This window comes from Trifolium pratense, linkage group LG2 (genome assembly GCF_020283565.1).
Source record: "Trifolium pratense cultivar HEN17-A07 linkage group LG2, ARS_RC_1.1, whole genome shotgun sequence".
Classification (NCBI taxonomy): Eukaryota; Viridiplantae; Streptophyta; class Magnoliopsida; order Fabales; family Fabaceae; genus Trifolium; species Trifolium pratense.
This window is the reverse complement of record NC_060060.1, coordinates 39,676,521-39,693,219: the sequence shown is the minus strand read 5'-3', so window position 1 is coordinate 39,693,219 and position 16,699 is coordinate 39,676,521. Positions and strand designations below refer to the sequence as shown.

Below are 16,699 nucleotides of genomic sequence, written 5' to 3'. Positions count from 1 at the left end.
AATTGTGTCTAGTAACTTACGTTAGGGGTGATCGCGGTGCGGTTTGGTTCGGTTTTGAGCATAAAAGTCATCCTAACCGCGAGATAAAAATGCATGCGGTTCGGTTTGGTTCGGTTGATTTTTAAAAAGTCATCCAAACCAAACCAAACCAAACCAATGCGGTTTGGATCGGTTCGGTTGGTGCGGTTTAAAACATAACGATTGTACCGAACAATTTTAAGCATAAAAAAAAAATAAAAAATTGAAGTTCCAAAATAACATTGTAGTACCAACAAAAATTATTTATCCAAAATAACATTATAGTAACTTACAATTTTAAATATATAAAAAAATTGAATTTTCAAAATAACATCACGGTACCGATAAAATTTGTTTATTTAAAATAACATTACAACACCAAAATAAAATTTCAGTACAAAAAATAAAAACAACTTGAAGTTCGATTAATTTGGTCGACTGACTTGATAATTGGGCATGTATATTGGAATATAAATATATTTTCTTTTACGATATTGGAATATAAATATATAATAGTAACTTAATGCGGTTTTTGCGGTTATCCGCGGTTTTTGCGGTTTTTGCGGTTTGCGGTTTTGCGGTTTGCGGTTCAGTAAGAAAGCCATCCAAATACATCCAAACCAAATGCGGTTTTTGCGGTTTTCGGTTTGGTTTGGTTCGATTTGCGGTTTTACTTTTGGATTGGTTCGGATACGATCACCCCTAACTTACGTTATAAAAATCTTGATAGGGTAAGCCACTAGATTTGGTCTAGTGGTGAGAAACTTAGGTAATACATTATAGGTCCTTAGTTCAATCTACAACTCATTATAAACCAAAAAAAAATATTTTGATAGTGTTGTTTTTCTTAAAAATCTCCTTTTTACAATTTCGCTAGTTAAGTAAGGGACATTATAAAACTGAGATTTTTAAGCAAGAAACACTCTCCCACCAAGAATTTGCTACTTAAATATAGAACGAGGATAGTTTGGTAATTTTGCAGAGCATTCCCCAAAGCAAAAGTAAGTCTCTTCGAACACCACATTCCACAAATATCAGGAGCCGCGGCCATTGTGAATATTTTGCGGGAAAGGATTGGCGGTATCCATTTTGAGTCGAGAGATGAATACGCTTCAAAACTATCTCTCCTTACCCTTCTTCCCTTCCATTTCTTCTTCATTTTCAGTAAGTCTTTCTTCTTCTCTACAATGCTCCCTCTCTCACTTCGCTACATCTCTTTTCTGACATTACGCCGTTTCAGTCTTTTCGTCGGAACCAAATTGTTCGGAGAAACCCACAATTCGTGGTGCGAGCAAGCGCTAAGAGGATATCATTCGGTAAAGAGTGCAGAGAAACTTTACAAGCTGGAATTGATAAACTCGCTGATGCCGTTTCTCTTACCGTAGGACCTAAAGGTTAATTTCTTGCATTTTGCTTTATCACTATTATATTAATTAATCGCAGGTTCTAAATGTTTAGTGCATGTATGGTTTTGGTTAGGTTTTAGTGTAAGTAGTGTTAAGCTGGTTTGAGTACAAAGTAGGTTAATCCAAACAAACACACACGAAGGGCGTGTTTGAATTGACTTATTTGAACTTATCTATTGATATTTTTTATTTTTTTGAAAACTTGGTATCCGGCCTTAAGACTGACTAATCCAAGGGGACCAATCCCACCGCCCACTTGCGGGAGGGCCCCATTTAAAGCCGGAGATTTTTTTGCTCTGTATGGACTTAGCCCATCGAAATTGGCACCAAGGGGAATCAAACCTGAGACCTTGAGAGGAGCATACTCCAAGGACTCAAGCCAACACCACTAGACCAACCCCAAGTGGGTTATCTACTGATATGTTGTTATGATGTTAATAGCGCACTATAGAGCGTAGCAGCGACCCCCTTCCCGCTATGCCAAAGAGCCACAAACTTCTATTTAGAGAAGCAGTCATACCGGTCGCAAATAGCGGGTGAATATCAGTTCCGTAGCTTTTTTGGGCCGCTATTGTATTTTGGTAGGGGGAAATTGCTGAAAACCCCAATTTTAGAAATTATTTCATTAAGTTGAGGTATTTCAGTCTTCTTTGCACCCCTTTGGGTGCCCTAATTTCTCAAAATTACGTGATAAATGTCCATTGCGCCGTTTCCTTCTTCAAGCTCATCGTTCTGCTCTTATTTTAAGCCTACTGGTGACAACCTTGGTATAGGTTGGCAATGTAATTCTTATAAAGACGAGCAAGAAAACAATTGTCTGTGATTTTTGTTTTCACCCTTCAACTAGAGTAATAACAAGAGCAAAGAAGCATCAGTTAGGTATAAAGGGAGAACTGGATGGAATGTTATTTAGTCTTCATTTAGGACCTATTTTGATGGGAAATGACAATGTTTATTATAATTATGTCCGTTTAATTTTGTGCTTTTTTCTATTTTTTTAGCATTTATGTATGTTGTTGGAATTTATGTTTATGGTTTTTAAGTCTTCACAATAGCGGTCATCCTGGTACCCACTATATTTTTGGGACTCAGTGCTACGCGCTGCTATTTGAGATTAACAACATAGTATATAAGCACGTGATTGTGAGACTCTTTCGGAGAAATTATGGAATGGACATGTAATAGGCTGTTTTCAGCTTATTTTCAAAACCTCTCCGAGTTAGTTTATGAAAATAGCTGATAACTTATATTAGGTTTGGCTTTATTTATTCTTTTGTTATAGAAATAGCTTATACATAAGCACTTATATGTTAGGCGCTCAAGTTTATCCAAACAGGGCCTACAACTCTCTGTTGCTTTTTAATTATATATATATATATATATATATATATATATATATATATATAAATTACCTGCAATTGAATGCCTATAGTGTATGGCCCTTTGACTAATTTTTGTTCAACTTTATTGACTGTTCTTGCTCATTTATTTATCCCTAACCATGCAGGACGGAATGTTATTCTTTCTGATGATGGAAAGCTTAAAGTAATTAATGACGGTGTTACAATTGCTCGATCCATAGAGCTTTCTGATGCAATTGAGAATGCAGGTGCCATGCTAATTCAAGAGGTCGATCATGGTTTTTAGGTTTTACCTTAGATTTTATGGATGCAAATTTCAAGACAAAAAATAACTAGTGTTTATGTTTTTTTTGTTTTTTCTGCTTGTAGGTTGCAAGTAAAATGAATGATTTGGCTGGTGATGGTACCAGCACTGCAATTATTTTGGCTCGTGCCATGATTAAATCTGGACTATTAGCAGTTGCATTTGGGGCCAATCCTATTGCTTTGAAGAAAGGGATGGAAAAGACTGTAAAAGAATTGGTGAAATTCTTGAAGAAGAGAAGTATTCCTGTTGAAGGAAGGGACCATATCAAAGGTCTTCACTATTTAGCAATGCTTGTTTGAGTTTTTCAATGTACGGGTTTCTTTGTGAAAATGTGTTGAAGTTGTCTTCCCCATCTTTTGCAGCTGTTGCCACGATTTCTGCTGGAAATGATGAGTATGTTGGTAATTTGATTGCTGAAGCTATAGAGAAGATTGGATATGATGGGGTAATTACCATTGAGTCATCCTCATCATCTGAAACCTCTGTGGTAATTGAAGAAGGAATGAAGGTATTGATTATGATGCTAACAATAATTCTCGATGACAATCATTTGTTCTTTCCCAGATCTGAACGATCATGTCATGTGTTTTTCCCTATTATAGTTGTCTGTTCTTTCTGTACAGATTGATAGGGGTTACATGTCACCTCACTTCATCACCAACCAGGCAAAATCCATTGTGGAATTTGACAATGCTAAAGTTTTGGTAACTGATCAAAAGATTTCAAGTGTCAAAGAAATAGTTCCTTTGCTGGAAAAGGCTATGCAGTTGAGTGCCCCGCTCTTAATTATTGCTGAGGAGGTCTCGGCACAAGTATTGGAAACATTAATAGTGAACAAAATGCAAGGATTACTACGAGTTGCAGCTGTAAAATGTCCAGGATTTGGAGATGCAAAGAAAGCCTTCTTACAAGATATTGCGCTCATGACGGGTTAGTATCTCTGCCAACTTCCTTCATACTATGCTTATATTTTTCTATTTTGGAATCATTTTAATAAACTCTATGCTCCAGATAATTGCCTCTTTTGCAGTATAAACTGAACAGCACAGTGACAAGAAGCTTTCTATGTCATTGCAGTTTGTTTTCATTTATCATTTTTTGTTGGACAGTATGACTATCTTGGGTACTAATGCAAGTCCATTATCTCATTTTTCAACTTCTAGTTGCTAAGATTGCAATCCACCTTGTGGATGGTTTCAGTATCTCAGTTGACTGTTAATAGAAATCATCCAATTGGGTGCTGTTTTTTATTTGTGTAACTGTACGAGGGTAGTTTGAAATTATGATTTAGTTTTGTCTCAGATGTCTTTGTTCCCATGTCTTGCAACGAATCTTATGCCTAGCATATTTTATGATCTAATATCAACGCACTTTTTCTCTTGTTGACTTTAATATCACAGGTGCGGATTTTCTTTGTGGAGATTTGGGTCTCACACTTGAAGGTACAACATCAGACCAGCTTGGTACTGCAATGAAAGTGACAATGACCAGTAATTCAACAACTATATTTGCTGATCCAAGTACTAAGGCTGAAATTCAGGCTAGAATTTTACAGATTAAGAAGGGCCTTATTGAAACAGACAATGCAAACCATTCGAGAAACCTCTCAGAGAGAATTGCAAAACTCACTGCTGGTATAGCTGTTATAAAGGTACCTAATTCAATAGACATGTCATGCCATCATGGGCTGTCTGTATTCTGATCACCTTGGCACTTTACTTATCATGTATCAACTGTTTCTTTAGTATTTTTTACTCTATTTGATATTTAAGGATCAAAATTCTGAGATTTTATAGTTTTTTAAATAATATATCATATATTTGATGCTGATCTTCTCTGTAAAAAAAAAAAACTTCTGGTTTATAATTTTTTAGTCGAATCAAATATTACTATAGTAGTTATATTATTCATTCAACCAAGGGCCGATGAAAGATGTCCCATTGCTAGTCAAATGACTCAAATAAAAAATATGCTTATTCTATTTTATTTTCTATCAATTGTTGTAGGGTTCTGAGTTCAATGACATTATGTCTTGTAAAAGAATAAAGATAATATGAATCTAGATCTTGCACCACATGCAAAACATTTGCTTTTTTTTCTTTTAGGCTTGACACCTGCAACATTCTTGCATGAGGGTTTTGGAAAATTTTAAAGATTTAGTAAAATTTTGAACTCAACTATAGGCCAAATCATTTAGAAAGATTTAGATTTAAACAGTTTATCATTGGGTGCAATTTGTAATATGAAATCTGAGCATTGTTTGATTTATGTTGCCAAAATCCATCTGGTGCAAAAGAACTTTTCTCGTGGCTTCTGTTGTAGTAAAAATAGAAATTGCATTTATTATTTTTTTACTCTGTTTTTTTTTGACAAATTTTACTTAACAGTCTTAACTATTGGCCTTTGTTCACCATTAGCTTGGATGCTACAAAATATGTGTATTTGGATATGTATCCCTTGATTCTTGTATAGTCTATGCTTGAAACCAAGTAGTTCATTGTGTTTTTGTTACAATAAGTAGGTCATTATGTTAAATGCAAGGATCTTCTTGAATTCCTTTTATTTTTTAAATTCACTTTGGAGGAATTTGGAAGGGTTTATTAGCTTACTTGGACTTATCTTATGACGTAACCACTTGTGTAACTATATGTGTTGGGAAGAGCTTATAAATATAACTTATGATATATCAATAAGCTGTGTTCAACTGATTTTAATTCTCTAAAAGAATAATTATTTTAATAAACTCCCCAATATGGCGTATGAAAACTGGCCATAAGCTGTTTGCACTTTGTTTCCCGTTTCCCATCACCCCGAGATTCAATTTGAAAAAGAAAACAAATGTTGAGAATGCAGATAGCTTTTCAACTTGCATATCCAAAAACAAATAGATTACTAAATTTAAGTGCTTGTGACATAACTTCTCACATAATTAATAAGCTCTTAATTATGTCTTTCTCCAAATATTTTGATTGAAAATTTTTGTGCAGAAACAAATGTCTGTCATCTTAAATTTTTCTCAGAATACGTGACATTCAAATTATTATTTTGCTTAGTGCTGTATACTACTTAATGCTACCAACCATGTAGGTAGGTGCACACACTGAGCTAGAACTTGAGGATAGGAAACTGAGGATTGAGGATGCCAAGAATGCTACTTTTGCTGCCATAAATGAGGGACTGGTTCCTGGCGGGGGTGCCACATATGTCCACCTTTTGGACTTGATACCTTCCATAAAGAACTCCATGGAAGATCTAGATGAGCAAATTGGTGCTGATATTGTGGCGAAGGTATGGATATGTTTTTGAGTCTGCTAGCTCTATTTCACCTTTGAGTCTGAATATTGTTTTAAAAAGTTAAATTTGTAGTGAATTTCCTACAATTATTTTCCTGTATTATTTTACCTTTTCTTTCAATGAAAAAAAAATTGTGAGAGTCAACTTGTGAATTTTGCATCTTTTGGGAGGTCAGTAAGTTTTCTCGTTGAAATTATTGTTTGATTATAATTGAAGGAAAACCATTTACTTTGCAAAACATACCTCATTTATTTGTGGTCGAACATTCTCTTTTCCAAAACATAGTGTGTATTTAAGATTTTAACCAGGGTTTCTTACATTTTGACTATACTTCATTGAACGGGTCTTACTTTGCTATTTCTTTGGAACATATGTTTGGATTTTATGAAGAATATTCACATGCAATGATAATGCAAAACGAAAATACTAATGCTTGAGTAGGGGAATGTGTCATTCCTTAACAAATATGCCATTCCTTAACATATCTGCGGTTGTTTATTCTTTTCTGGATTTTTGTTTTGTTTTTACTTTTGACAGTTTTTCCCCTGCTACTTTGGGAATGAGCCTTTTTTTGTTGATTGCATTTCATTCTTTCTTTAATTTCTTGATATGGTTCAGTTTCCTTATCTAGAATAGATTCATCAAATAAAATTTTATCCAAAATTGAACCGTTTCATACCCTGGAATATAAATTCATTGAGGCTTGGAAGAATTGTCTCAAATTTCAAGCAAATCGAAATACTTTAGAATCTCAAGCGGAGCGACAATAATACCAAAAATATCTAGTTATTATTTGATTCATTTCTTAGATGGTCCACATTGTGGATGTAGAAATCCACCATCCATGTTAAGTTTGCATTTAAAGGTTATCCACTGAACCTTCCTCCCTTGTCAATACTCAGGTTTTAATTTCCACTTGTGCATAAAGCAATGATATAGGATTTAACATTGATTTACCCCCTATGGCAACTGAGGTGTATGTTAAGTCTCCTGTGCAAGTGTGCATCTTTTTAGTTGGCTTAGAGTTACCATAGAAAATGGAATATAATTTGATCAGATGAGATATTAGTTAGAATATTTATTTTTAAATTTTAGAATTTTTGGTTTCTGGTAAAAACGTTTTGAAATTTTTATACTATTTCCCCCCTCCTCTTGTAGGATTGAGACTAGTTTTTGCGAAAGGTAATTGTTTATGAACGTATCTCGAACACATTTTTGCATATTTGTAAGCAGTTGTGCATGGATCATTGCAGGCACTTATTGAACCTGCTAAATCAATTGCAACTAATGCTGGAGTTGATGGAGATATTGTTGTTGAAAAGACTAGAACATTTGACTGGAGAACCGGATACAATGCCATGACTGGCACATATGAAGATCTTTTGAATGCTGGAGTAGCAGATCCTAGTCGAGTTGCGAGATGTGCTCTTCAAAGTGCAGTCTCCATTGCTGGTGTGGTTCTAACTACTCAAGCTATAATGGTTGAAAAAGTAAGAAAACCCAAGCCAATTGTACCTCTGGTCCCTGGTATATCTCCCTAAAATAGAGAAAACAATTACAGTTTTGAAAAACAGAGTTGGTCTTCTTCACTGATGAATTGATTGAGTCAGCTTGTGAATGTCCCTTGGCTTGATTAGTACTTGGGAAGCAACAAGAATGCTATTATGAATGGAGAAGTTAGGGGTTCTGCTTCTTACTCTTAATGAAGTGATAGGAACAATTATACAACTGGTGAAGTTCAAAGAATAGTGTTACGTTTCTTTCTTCATTTTATCGATTCATTTTACAGATGATAGTTTTGTTCCATACAAGATAGAACCTGTATCTGATATTGTCAAAAGATTGTAAATAATAAACTCCATTTTGGATGTTTGAAGTGTGCCTGTGTCATGGGATTTGATCTTTTATATCCCTGCCTGGAAATTCGGACACTAATATCTTGACTCTCAAGGTACTGAGATCTATTTAAGGATCTAACATCTCCCAATAGATGCTATTCTAAACACCAGCCTATGCTATTCCTTGTGGTCATGAGATCTGCTTATACAGGTACTTTTTAGTTTTGATTCTTGATAAACACTATGCTTCAAATCAGAAAACAAATTATCTTAGACGTGTGTACTAATTGATTAAAACATAAATGATCAATTTATGGAAGTCAAGTACAAATGCACTAAACTTCACTAGGCAACTTTGAAATTCCACTGTCAAAATCATGTAATGAATTTGTCTAAATTTTAATTTGGTCCATTTGAATGAGTAAGTCTTGAAATATTAATCAATTTTTTGTACTTTCATTTTCTTCTTTTTTTAACTCAAATTTCATTTTATTCTATGAGTAGGTACACTTGCAACAGGATTACTTTTAGAATAGGCTCTCCTACTACGCTGACTTGTGTCTTCATTGAATCAGTGTGTAGTTACCAAGAGTAATATTATTCCAGATTATACAAACTGTAATGTCTGGAAGAGTAATTGAGTATCAAATGTCAAAATAAGCTTAAGCCAAGTCAAAAATTGCTTTATGGAAAAACTTTTCAAACATTCTGGTGTGTTGTCTTGTGTAGGTTGTATGTGCTATGTGGACTGTGGTTATGCTATTTTGTGGAAGTTGAGATGTCTTTCTCCCTTATTATGTAGTACAAAGTAGGAAATGATTAGCCAATGGAACTCCCTTGACTTAAATCCACTTGACTTAATGCATTTAATTAGAGTATTAGTTACAGCTATATATGTACTACTTAAGGTCAGTTTGAATTAGCTTATTTTTGAACTTATGCAAATAGCTTATGCAATTTTTATGTATTATTATTAGTTTGTCAAGGTAGTTTATGATAAAATAACTTATAAAAATACAATTTTCACTAGTGTGAACTTAGCATAAAACATAATTTATATTGCATAAGTTCAAAATAAGTTAATTCAAACGGGCCCTTAATTGATTTTGTATGGAAAATTAAGCTTAGACAGACCTGTGTTTTGATTGTAGAATATCAGTAGTTTACTCACGTTGCCATGTGCTCTTCTCTCTAACAAGTAACAACTCTCACAATTTCTAATCCCCTTTATTTAATCCCTTTCTCTTAGAAAAACTTTGGATTGTACTAATTTCAGCAACACGTTTTAGTTGAGTAAATAACTACTCATTTCAGTGCTTTCGGTTGAAAAACTGCTACCTTTATTTTAGTGGTTTCAATAAATTATTACGAAGAATTAAAACCTTGTTAGTAATATATATATTAATATAAAAACAATTTGGTATTGAAAGAGTCGAGTTCCTTTTCCATTTGAAGAGTCTTTCTTTAGCTGAACTATTTGTAGTTACAATTGTTTCTCGAACAAAAAAGTATTGTAAACAGATAGTTGAAGGTTTATTTTCCAACTAAGTTGACATTCCTGCACACCTCATTCTATACCTATATATCATATTAGATAAATAAAATAAATAAAAAATTACAACGAGAGACTAGACCTTACCCAAAAAAAAAATAGCCTAAAAAGCAAATTACATAGTACATAAGCATAGAATCCCAAGCTTGTCACGTAAAAATTCATCTCTAAACTCTGGAGGCAAGGAATCCCACCACTTTAAATTAAATGACCAAGATTTGTTTATAAAAAAAAAATAAAAATGACCAAGATTTGCAATTGTATCTGCACATGAATTCCCCTCCCTATAAAGGTGATCATAAAGACAAATGAGACGGTGCACTCCGTGAGTGGGTGTTATATGGTTGCCCTACGCTGCGAGCTAATTTCTTATTTCGTTTTTGTTGGTTTTTAGAGACAACCAATGTGAAAGATTTATCATTATCCATGTTTGCACAAAGTTGTTTTACAACCTTTGGATCCTAATGCACCACTTCATCATCATTTGCTACCTTGAGAAACTGTGTTGGCATTTTTAAATAACTGCTTTTTATAATTTTTCTTTATTTATTAGTTGCTTTTTTTTTTGTCTTGTAATCTAGTGGCTAGACTCATCCATAAGTGTGACAAGTGGAAAATTTAGAGTTTAAATTTCGGCCCCCTCCAATAGTGTTTTTAATAGCTATCAATTGAGCTACTCTTACAAGACTATTAGTATTACCCTTGTGGTATTACTTGGCTGCTTTTTATACTGGAATGAACAGAATGCAGGACTAGTACATTTTTTTTTTTATCAAGTAGCTTAATGGTTTAAATGTCACTTTTTTAATGTGAATAAGTGGGGGTATCGGGATTCAAATTCCAGTTCGTACATATTACATGTAATATCCCTACCGATTAAACTATGCTCACAAGCACCAAAAAATATTTCTTACAACCCCGTCAGATGTAAAAATAATAATTTCTTTCAAAGTTTAATAATCCCATATTTTTTTTAATAATGTTAGTGTGATTTGAAATCCACTTCTCTAAACATTTGATTAAAATTTCCACCAAAAGAAGTTAGATTAAAATCCAATGGTTTCACAAACAGAATAAATTTTGGTGAAATCATTTTTCTGATTCTATGCTTTCAAATTCATAATTCGTAATAATGTTAGTGTGATTTTTTGAAATCCACTTCTCTAAACATTTGATTAAAATCCAATCTCACAAAATATATGATAGTAGTGTTTACTTTTAATTCTTTAATCTAATATCTAAACTTATATTTTTCTCCTTAGCATGGCTCCAAAAAACTACTAATTTTAATGACTTTTCTAAAATGGGCACAATATAAAAACAAGTTATGTTTATCATGAAAAAGTGGTTCAGGTGATATATGATGCACAAGTCATGAATTATAATGAATACGAATTTTACAAAATTCATCGTTGGATTAAAGGTTCATATTATATAGATCTTGCATGATTTTTTTTATAAAAATTAAAAATATCGATATATGTTACTCCCTCTGTCCCAAAACTTTAGTCTTTTTAGAGTTTTGTACGAAGATTAAGAAATGATAAGTAAAGTCATGTTTACCCTTACTTTACTAAGAATAAGAAAATATATTTAATTAATGTTTTAACTTTTGTAAGGGTACAAATATATGGTAAAGTATCACTAAATGTACATTGGTTTCTTAAAAGGACTAAAGTTTTGGGATAAAATTAAAAAACTAAAAAGACTAAAGATTTGGGACGATGGGACGAAGGGATTAAGAATCAAAATTTTAAAATGTCAGTGACAATTAATTTCAAAGAAAAATACTACTAGCATATTAATTAACTTGCCAATAAGAAATGAAATGATGGTGGCTTAATGTGTAAGCCAAGTAAGTTATTTCATTAGTGACAGAAATGCTTCAAAGATACCGCACTTGGCTTCAAAGTATCAATGTTTTTTTTTCTTCCATTCACACTAATTAACACTATGTAGGCACTTGCTAGCTAGAGAGGACTCAATGATTCATGTGTTAAAAATACACTGTTTTGTGACCCTACATCATTATTTTTGTTCTACATTATGCCTTAGTTCCTCACCAACTGCACCTTGGCATTTACTACATATCAAGAGATTGCCCCTAGCATTCAGCATAATGAAACAAAAAGTTGGTTAATTTGTATATTTGTTAGTTAAACATTTTTAGTTAAAAAAAAGTAATATGACCCACCAATACTGTACAGTGGATGCACTAGATTAGATGTGGTGGCGTGGTTATTAATCAGTAATCACTTTTTAAATCATCATGGCCTTATTCATATTTTATGGGGTGATATATTCATGACGTCTATGCAACTTAATCATATTAGTTTTTTTTTTTTTTTTTCCTTTTCCTTCTTGCCATTCATATTGTTACTTAGGTTTTTTTATATCATGATGTTAATAAGAAGTTTCCACTTCTGTTAGTAATAACTAATTTTTATCGGGAATTTATGGGGCACACAACAAGTTGAGTTTTTTCCTCTCAACCAATTTCTTTTTTATATGTATAAACCAAAAATTAAACTTCTGACCACATATTTAATATGACCAAAACCCTCACCACCGAGACTAATTCACGGTTAGTAAAATTGGGGTGAGCTAGATTAGAACCCGCAACTCTTACTTACGCTCTAGATTAGAACCCGCAAGTTGTTTATTAAATTATCATAATCACTACAAGAAAACACCAATTTTTTGGGGGCCAAAAACCCTCTATAAGTGGCAAAAACCGCCAGAAATTGAGCATTTACTGGCGGCTAGCTGGCGGCTTCAAAACGCCAAGAAATGAGGCGTTGGTAAGCGTAGTGGCGGTCAGAACCGTCAATAAATGGCGTGGCGAAAATTACCGGCGGCCTAGACCGTCACAAGCCAGCAATGGTCTTTTCAACCTGCAGAAGCCTTATTGTCGGCCTAAGCCGCCACAAACTACATATATATATTTTTTTTAAAAAAAATAATATAACTTCATAGATTTACAGATCTAACTGGTTTCTTTATGAGTTTATTTGTTTTTTCCGGATCTAGCAAGCTTCATGAATGGGTTTGTTTATTTATTTTCTTCCAGATCTAGCAAGTAACAATGCCTACAATGTTCGCACATCTAACAAAAAGAAGATTTTATTTTTAAGTTTTACCGTGAATCCTTTTTGTTGGGAGAAAGATACAAACATGAGCTATCCAAAAACAAACAACAATACCAGACCTCTGATGCATTGCTAACAGGAAACAGAAAGGCAAAAAAACTCAAGACAAATCTGATGAGAGATCAAGGGAGATGAATGAGCAGCGGTCATGGTGGTTTTGCCGGCGAAGACAGATCTGACGAAGACAAATCGATTCGCATTGCCTTATGTTGGTGATTTGCAGAAGCGGTGGTTTGAAAATCCATAGTTTATCTTTTGTTTGGGAAGGTTGGTTTCATTGGTGAAGATGGATTGTGGTAGTGTGATGTGTTCCTTTTCTCTATGTTGGTTAAGACAAATGATTTTAACTTTTAAAATTCCTGCGTTGAATTGATTTTATTTTTTTTTAATGTTGGAAAACATATTGGCGGCCTAGGCCGTCACTTTACGGTATGGAATAGTCAATTTACTGGCGGTTTAGGACGCCACTAAATTATTGGTGGTTTAAGCCGCCAATAAGTTATATGTCCTTTAAAAAAAATTGTTTTTTAATGTTGTGAGGGTTTTTTCTCATTTATTGAGGGTTTAGGCCACCAGTAAATTATTGAGGGCTTAAGCCCTCTGTAAGTGTTATTCAAATCCGCCGGTAAATAGGTGTTTTCTTGTAGTGAATCGATTTCATTTAACATATTTTTTTTAATAATAATTTAACACTGATTTTTTTTTTTATAACATTGAACACTTCTTTTTCAATCAATAATAGAACCAACTCATTTAAGCAGCAATTAATTACAAAAAGTGTTAACATTTTTCTATAAGCATTATATATATATATATATATATATATATATATATATATATATATATATATTGAAAAAAATGAATTATTTTTACACAATTAAGTATTTCAACCGGTCACTCAAGAACGTTTAAATGAGATAGCACAAGTGTCTTTTAGTTTAACTAAGATTTTGTGTTCGACCATTGGTTTAGACATGCAGTAACGTTAAAAGTTAAAATTTTTAGGGAGAGTTTGTCACTCATTTAAGTTTCACAAGAGTCAATGAATTAAACTCGATGAATTTACGCCAGAAACCAATCTATCATTTTCTACTCTTTTTTTTTACTATACCAATCTTAATTCATTTCATTCACCAACATAACTTAAATACAGGATAGTATGTAATCAAATTCTTGGCGACTAACAAATGACAATGCCGCTCTAGCTAGTGAATGACCCACATTGTTGGCTTGTCTCCTAATAAAACTTATCATAAAGTTTGATAAAGCAAATAATGAAGCTTTACATGCATATAATAAAGTGTCAAATTCAGTACGAAAATTAAGTTTATCGGTGATGCCATAAACTACGAGCTTGCAATCTAGTTCTATGACAACACTAGAATAGCCTCTCCTTAACCAAAAAATAGCCGCTTTTAATCCCCATTCTTTTGCTTCACGTGGAAGTGGATTACCATAGCTCAACGTTTGTGCTCGAATGAAATTATCTTTATCATCTCTTAAATACATATCTGCACCGTAACAATTTTGTTCCTTCAATATCGCCGCGTCAACCTTAAATATCATTTTCTACTTGTATAACTTATTTTAAGATGTTTAGTTTAGTAAATAAATCTAATCTCTCAAGTCTCAACATCCGAGTTTCCATTATATTTTAAGTAACGAACTCTTTTAACCTTATAATTAAAGAGTGTGAATCACAAAATTTGATAGTAATAATATATACTATACATATGTACTAGTTAAAAATAAAATAAAAAATTGGAGCCTAAAACAAAAGTTTTACTAGCCTAATGTTAAGCTGACCTTGGCTCATGATGTCACTTGATGTGGATACAATAAAGATCCACCAATATAAGATCTTGACCTCTATATATGTGATCTTTAATCAAAGAGAAAAATGAAAAAAAAATCTAAGAAAACTCTAAGAAAATTCTACAAGGAAGATAAAAGTAACATACAAATTGGATTAGATGAAAAGTAGAAGAACAATTATCACATTTACGATGAATGATAATATCAATTGCAAATCTACAACAAAAATAAGACGTCCTTGGTAATAATCTAGATTTGGTTCAACCAAGAATCTAGAGGAGCAAAACTAGCTCTTGCTTCAATCAAAGATTGAATTTCAATTTCATTCAAAGCTACCATAAAGTAGGGCTGAGCAGCAACCCAACTCGAAACTGGCATAACCGTCAACATATGGAAGCATTTAGTTAGATGCGGGTCGATTCTCGGGCAACAATTTTGAAAAATCGGTTATGAATGATTTGTATACAGATGGGTACGAGTCTCTAAAAATCTATCTCTTCGTTATCAAAATAGACCAAACAATCACAAAGAAGCAAATTAAATTTTGTTTCTTAGGTTTCAAGCACCTCTTCTCTCTCTTAATCTCTTATACTCTTTATTTTTTTGCTTTTATTCATCTTTGATAGAGGAGAGAAATGTTATATTTTACAAACTTAAACTTGTAATGTGTTGATAAAGGAGATGTGAAAGATACTCTAATATTCTAGATTTATTTTTTATTTTTACTTCTCATCTATTTGATCTATTATTGTCGTTGAATCACAAATTTGAATCAAAGGCTCTGTTTGGTAAAATAAAGTTATAAGCTAGTTGATAGCTGAAAAGATAGCTAATAGCTTATAGTTGAAAAATTAGTAGAATGAAATTAAAGTGTTTGACAAATTTAGCTGTTGTAAGTACAAAATAACATAAAAGTATATGATTAGAGGATAATTATTATATATATTTTTTAAAATAAAGAAATAATAAATGAAAATAATAAGGGCAAAAATGCGATAAAATGTAAAAAGCTTAAAGCTATAAGCTCTCACGCTACTTAAAATAACATCTCAAAAAACACTATAAGCTAATTCGATAATTTTGTTACCAAACACATCCATTTGTATCAAACAAGTTTATAAGTTAGCTTATTAGACTTACCAAATAACAACCGGTCCACTATACCCATCATCCGCATGACCCAACACCCAAATAAATCAAAGATATAGATGGTCAAAATTGAGTCCAAATTAAATGGTTGAAATTTTTAACGATTTGCTGATTTTCGACTTAAACCTGACCAAAATCGACTGATGCTCAACCCTATCACTATGAAAGCGAAAACTAAAAAGAAAAAAAACCAAAGGTAATAACTCTAAAAACATCAATCCAAAAAAAAAAAAAAAACTCTAAAAACAGACAACAAATATTTCACTTATTAGTAACAAATTCCCAAAAACAAATAAATATTAAAAATTTATATTTTTTCAAATTAATTCAAATTTTCATTCTTAAGAATCCTTGAGACTAACATTATTACCGTTTAGATCAATTTATTACTTGTAATTATCAACTAAACTCTTTTTGTATTTTTTTTTACACAAACTCTACTTCTATTCTATGTAACAAAAAAAAATAAAATATATATATAACTCTACTTAATGTGTTCCAGTCAAAGACTCCAACACTGGAGTCCTATATATATGTTTTTCAATATCCTTATTTTAGTTGTCATTTAACTACTATTTTTTTAAAAAAATAAAATTATTACTACCATTTAATATATATTCACGTCTTGTAGCTATCAGAAACATTATTAAAGTGATCAAGATTCGAACATCAAAATTCTACATTGCTCCACATTTAAATGTGTGAGTCGGGCCACTAGGCTATTTGAAAAAATATATATATATATATATATATATATATATATTTTCAAATATTTGATTTGATTTTATTATTCTTCTCATATATGTTGGG

General features: G+C 32.5%; 1 protein-coding gene across 2 annotated transcripts; it reads left to right on the top strand.

The window, feature by feature from the left end:
* The first annotated feature begins 970 nt into the window (after positions 1-970).
* On the top strand, positions 971-9,071 carry LOC123909468 (chaperonin 60 subunit alpha 2, chloroplastic). 2 transcript variants are annotated; one of them, XM_045960308.1, is made up of 10 exons: positions 971-1,182; positions 1,259-1,412; positions 2,932-3,053; positions 3,155-3,362; positions 3,455-3,600; positions 3,716-4,022; positions 4,493-4,743; positions 6,180-6,380; positions 7,640-8,435; positions 8,729-9,071. In XM_045960308.1, exons 1-9 carry the CDS (start codon positions 1,120-1,122, stop codon positions 7,925-7,927), a joined length of 1,740 nt encoding a protein of 579 aa, XP_045816264.1. In that variant the 5' UTR covers positions 971-1,119; the 3' UTR covers positions 7,928-8,435; positions 8,729-9,071. The 2 variants fall into 2 exon arrangements, with proteins under 2 accessions (XP_045816264.1, XP_045816265.1); XM_045960309.1 differs by lacking the exons at positions 971-1,182; positions 1,259-1,412 and having other exon boundaries at positions 2,932-3,033.
* The last annotated feature ends 7,628 nt before the right edge of the window (positions 9,072-16,699 follow it).

What these genes read in the sequence shown, in the direction of transcription:
- LOC123909468 (XM_045960308.1), top strand. Translation starts at nt 1,120, where the DNA reads ATGAATACGCTTCAAAACTATCTCTCCTTACCCTTCTTCCCTTCCATT. An exon ending in TCTTACCGTAGGACCTAAAG is followed by an intron (nt 1,413 to 2,931) that starts GTTAATTTCTTG and finishes CTAACCATGCAG; the next exon opens with GACGGAATGTTATTCTTTCT. An exon ending in GTGCCATGCTAATTCAAGAG is followed by an intron (nt 3,054 to 3,154) that starts GTCGATCATGGT and finishes TTCTGCTTGTAG; the next exon opens with GTTGCAAGTAAAATGAATGA.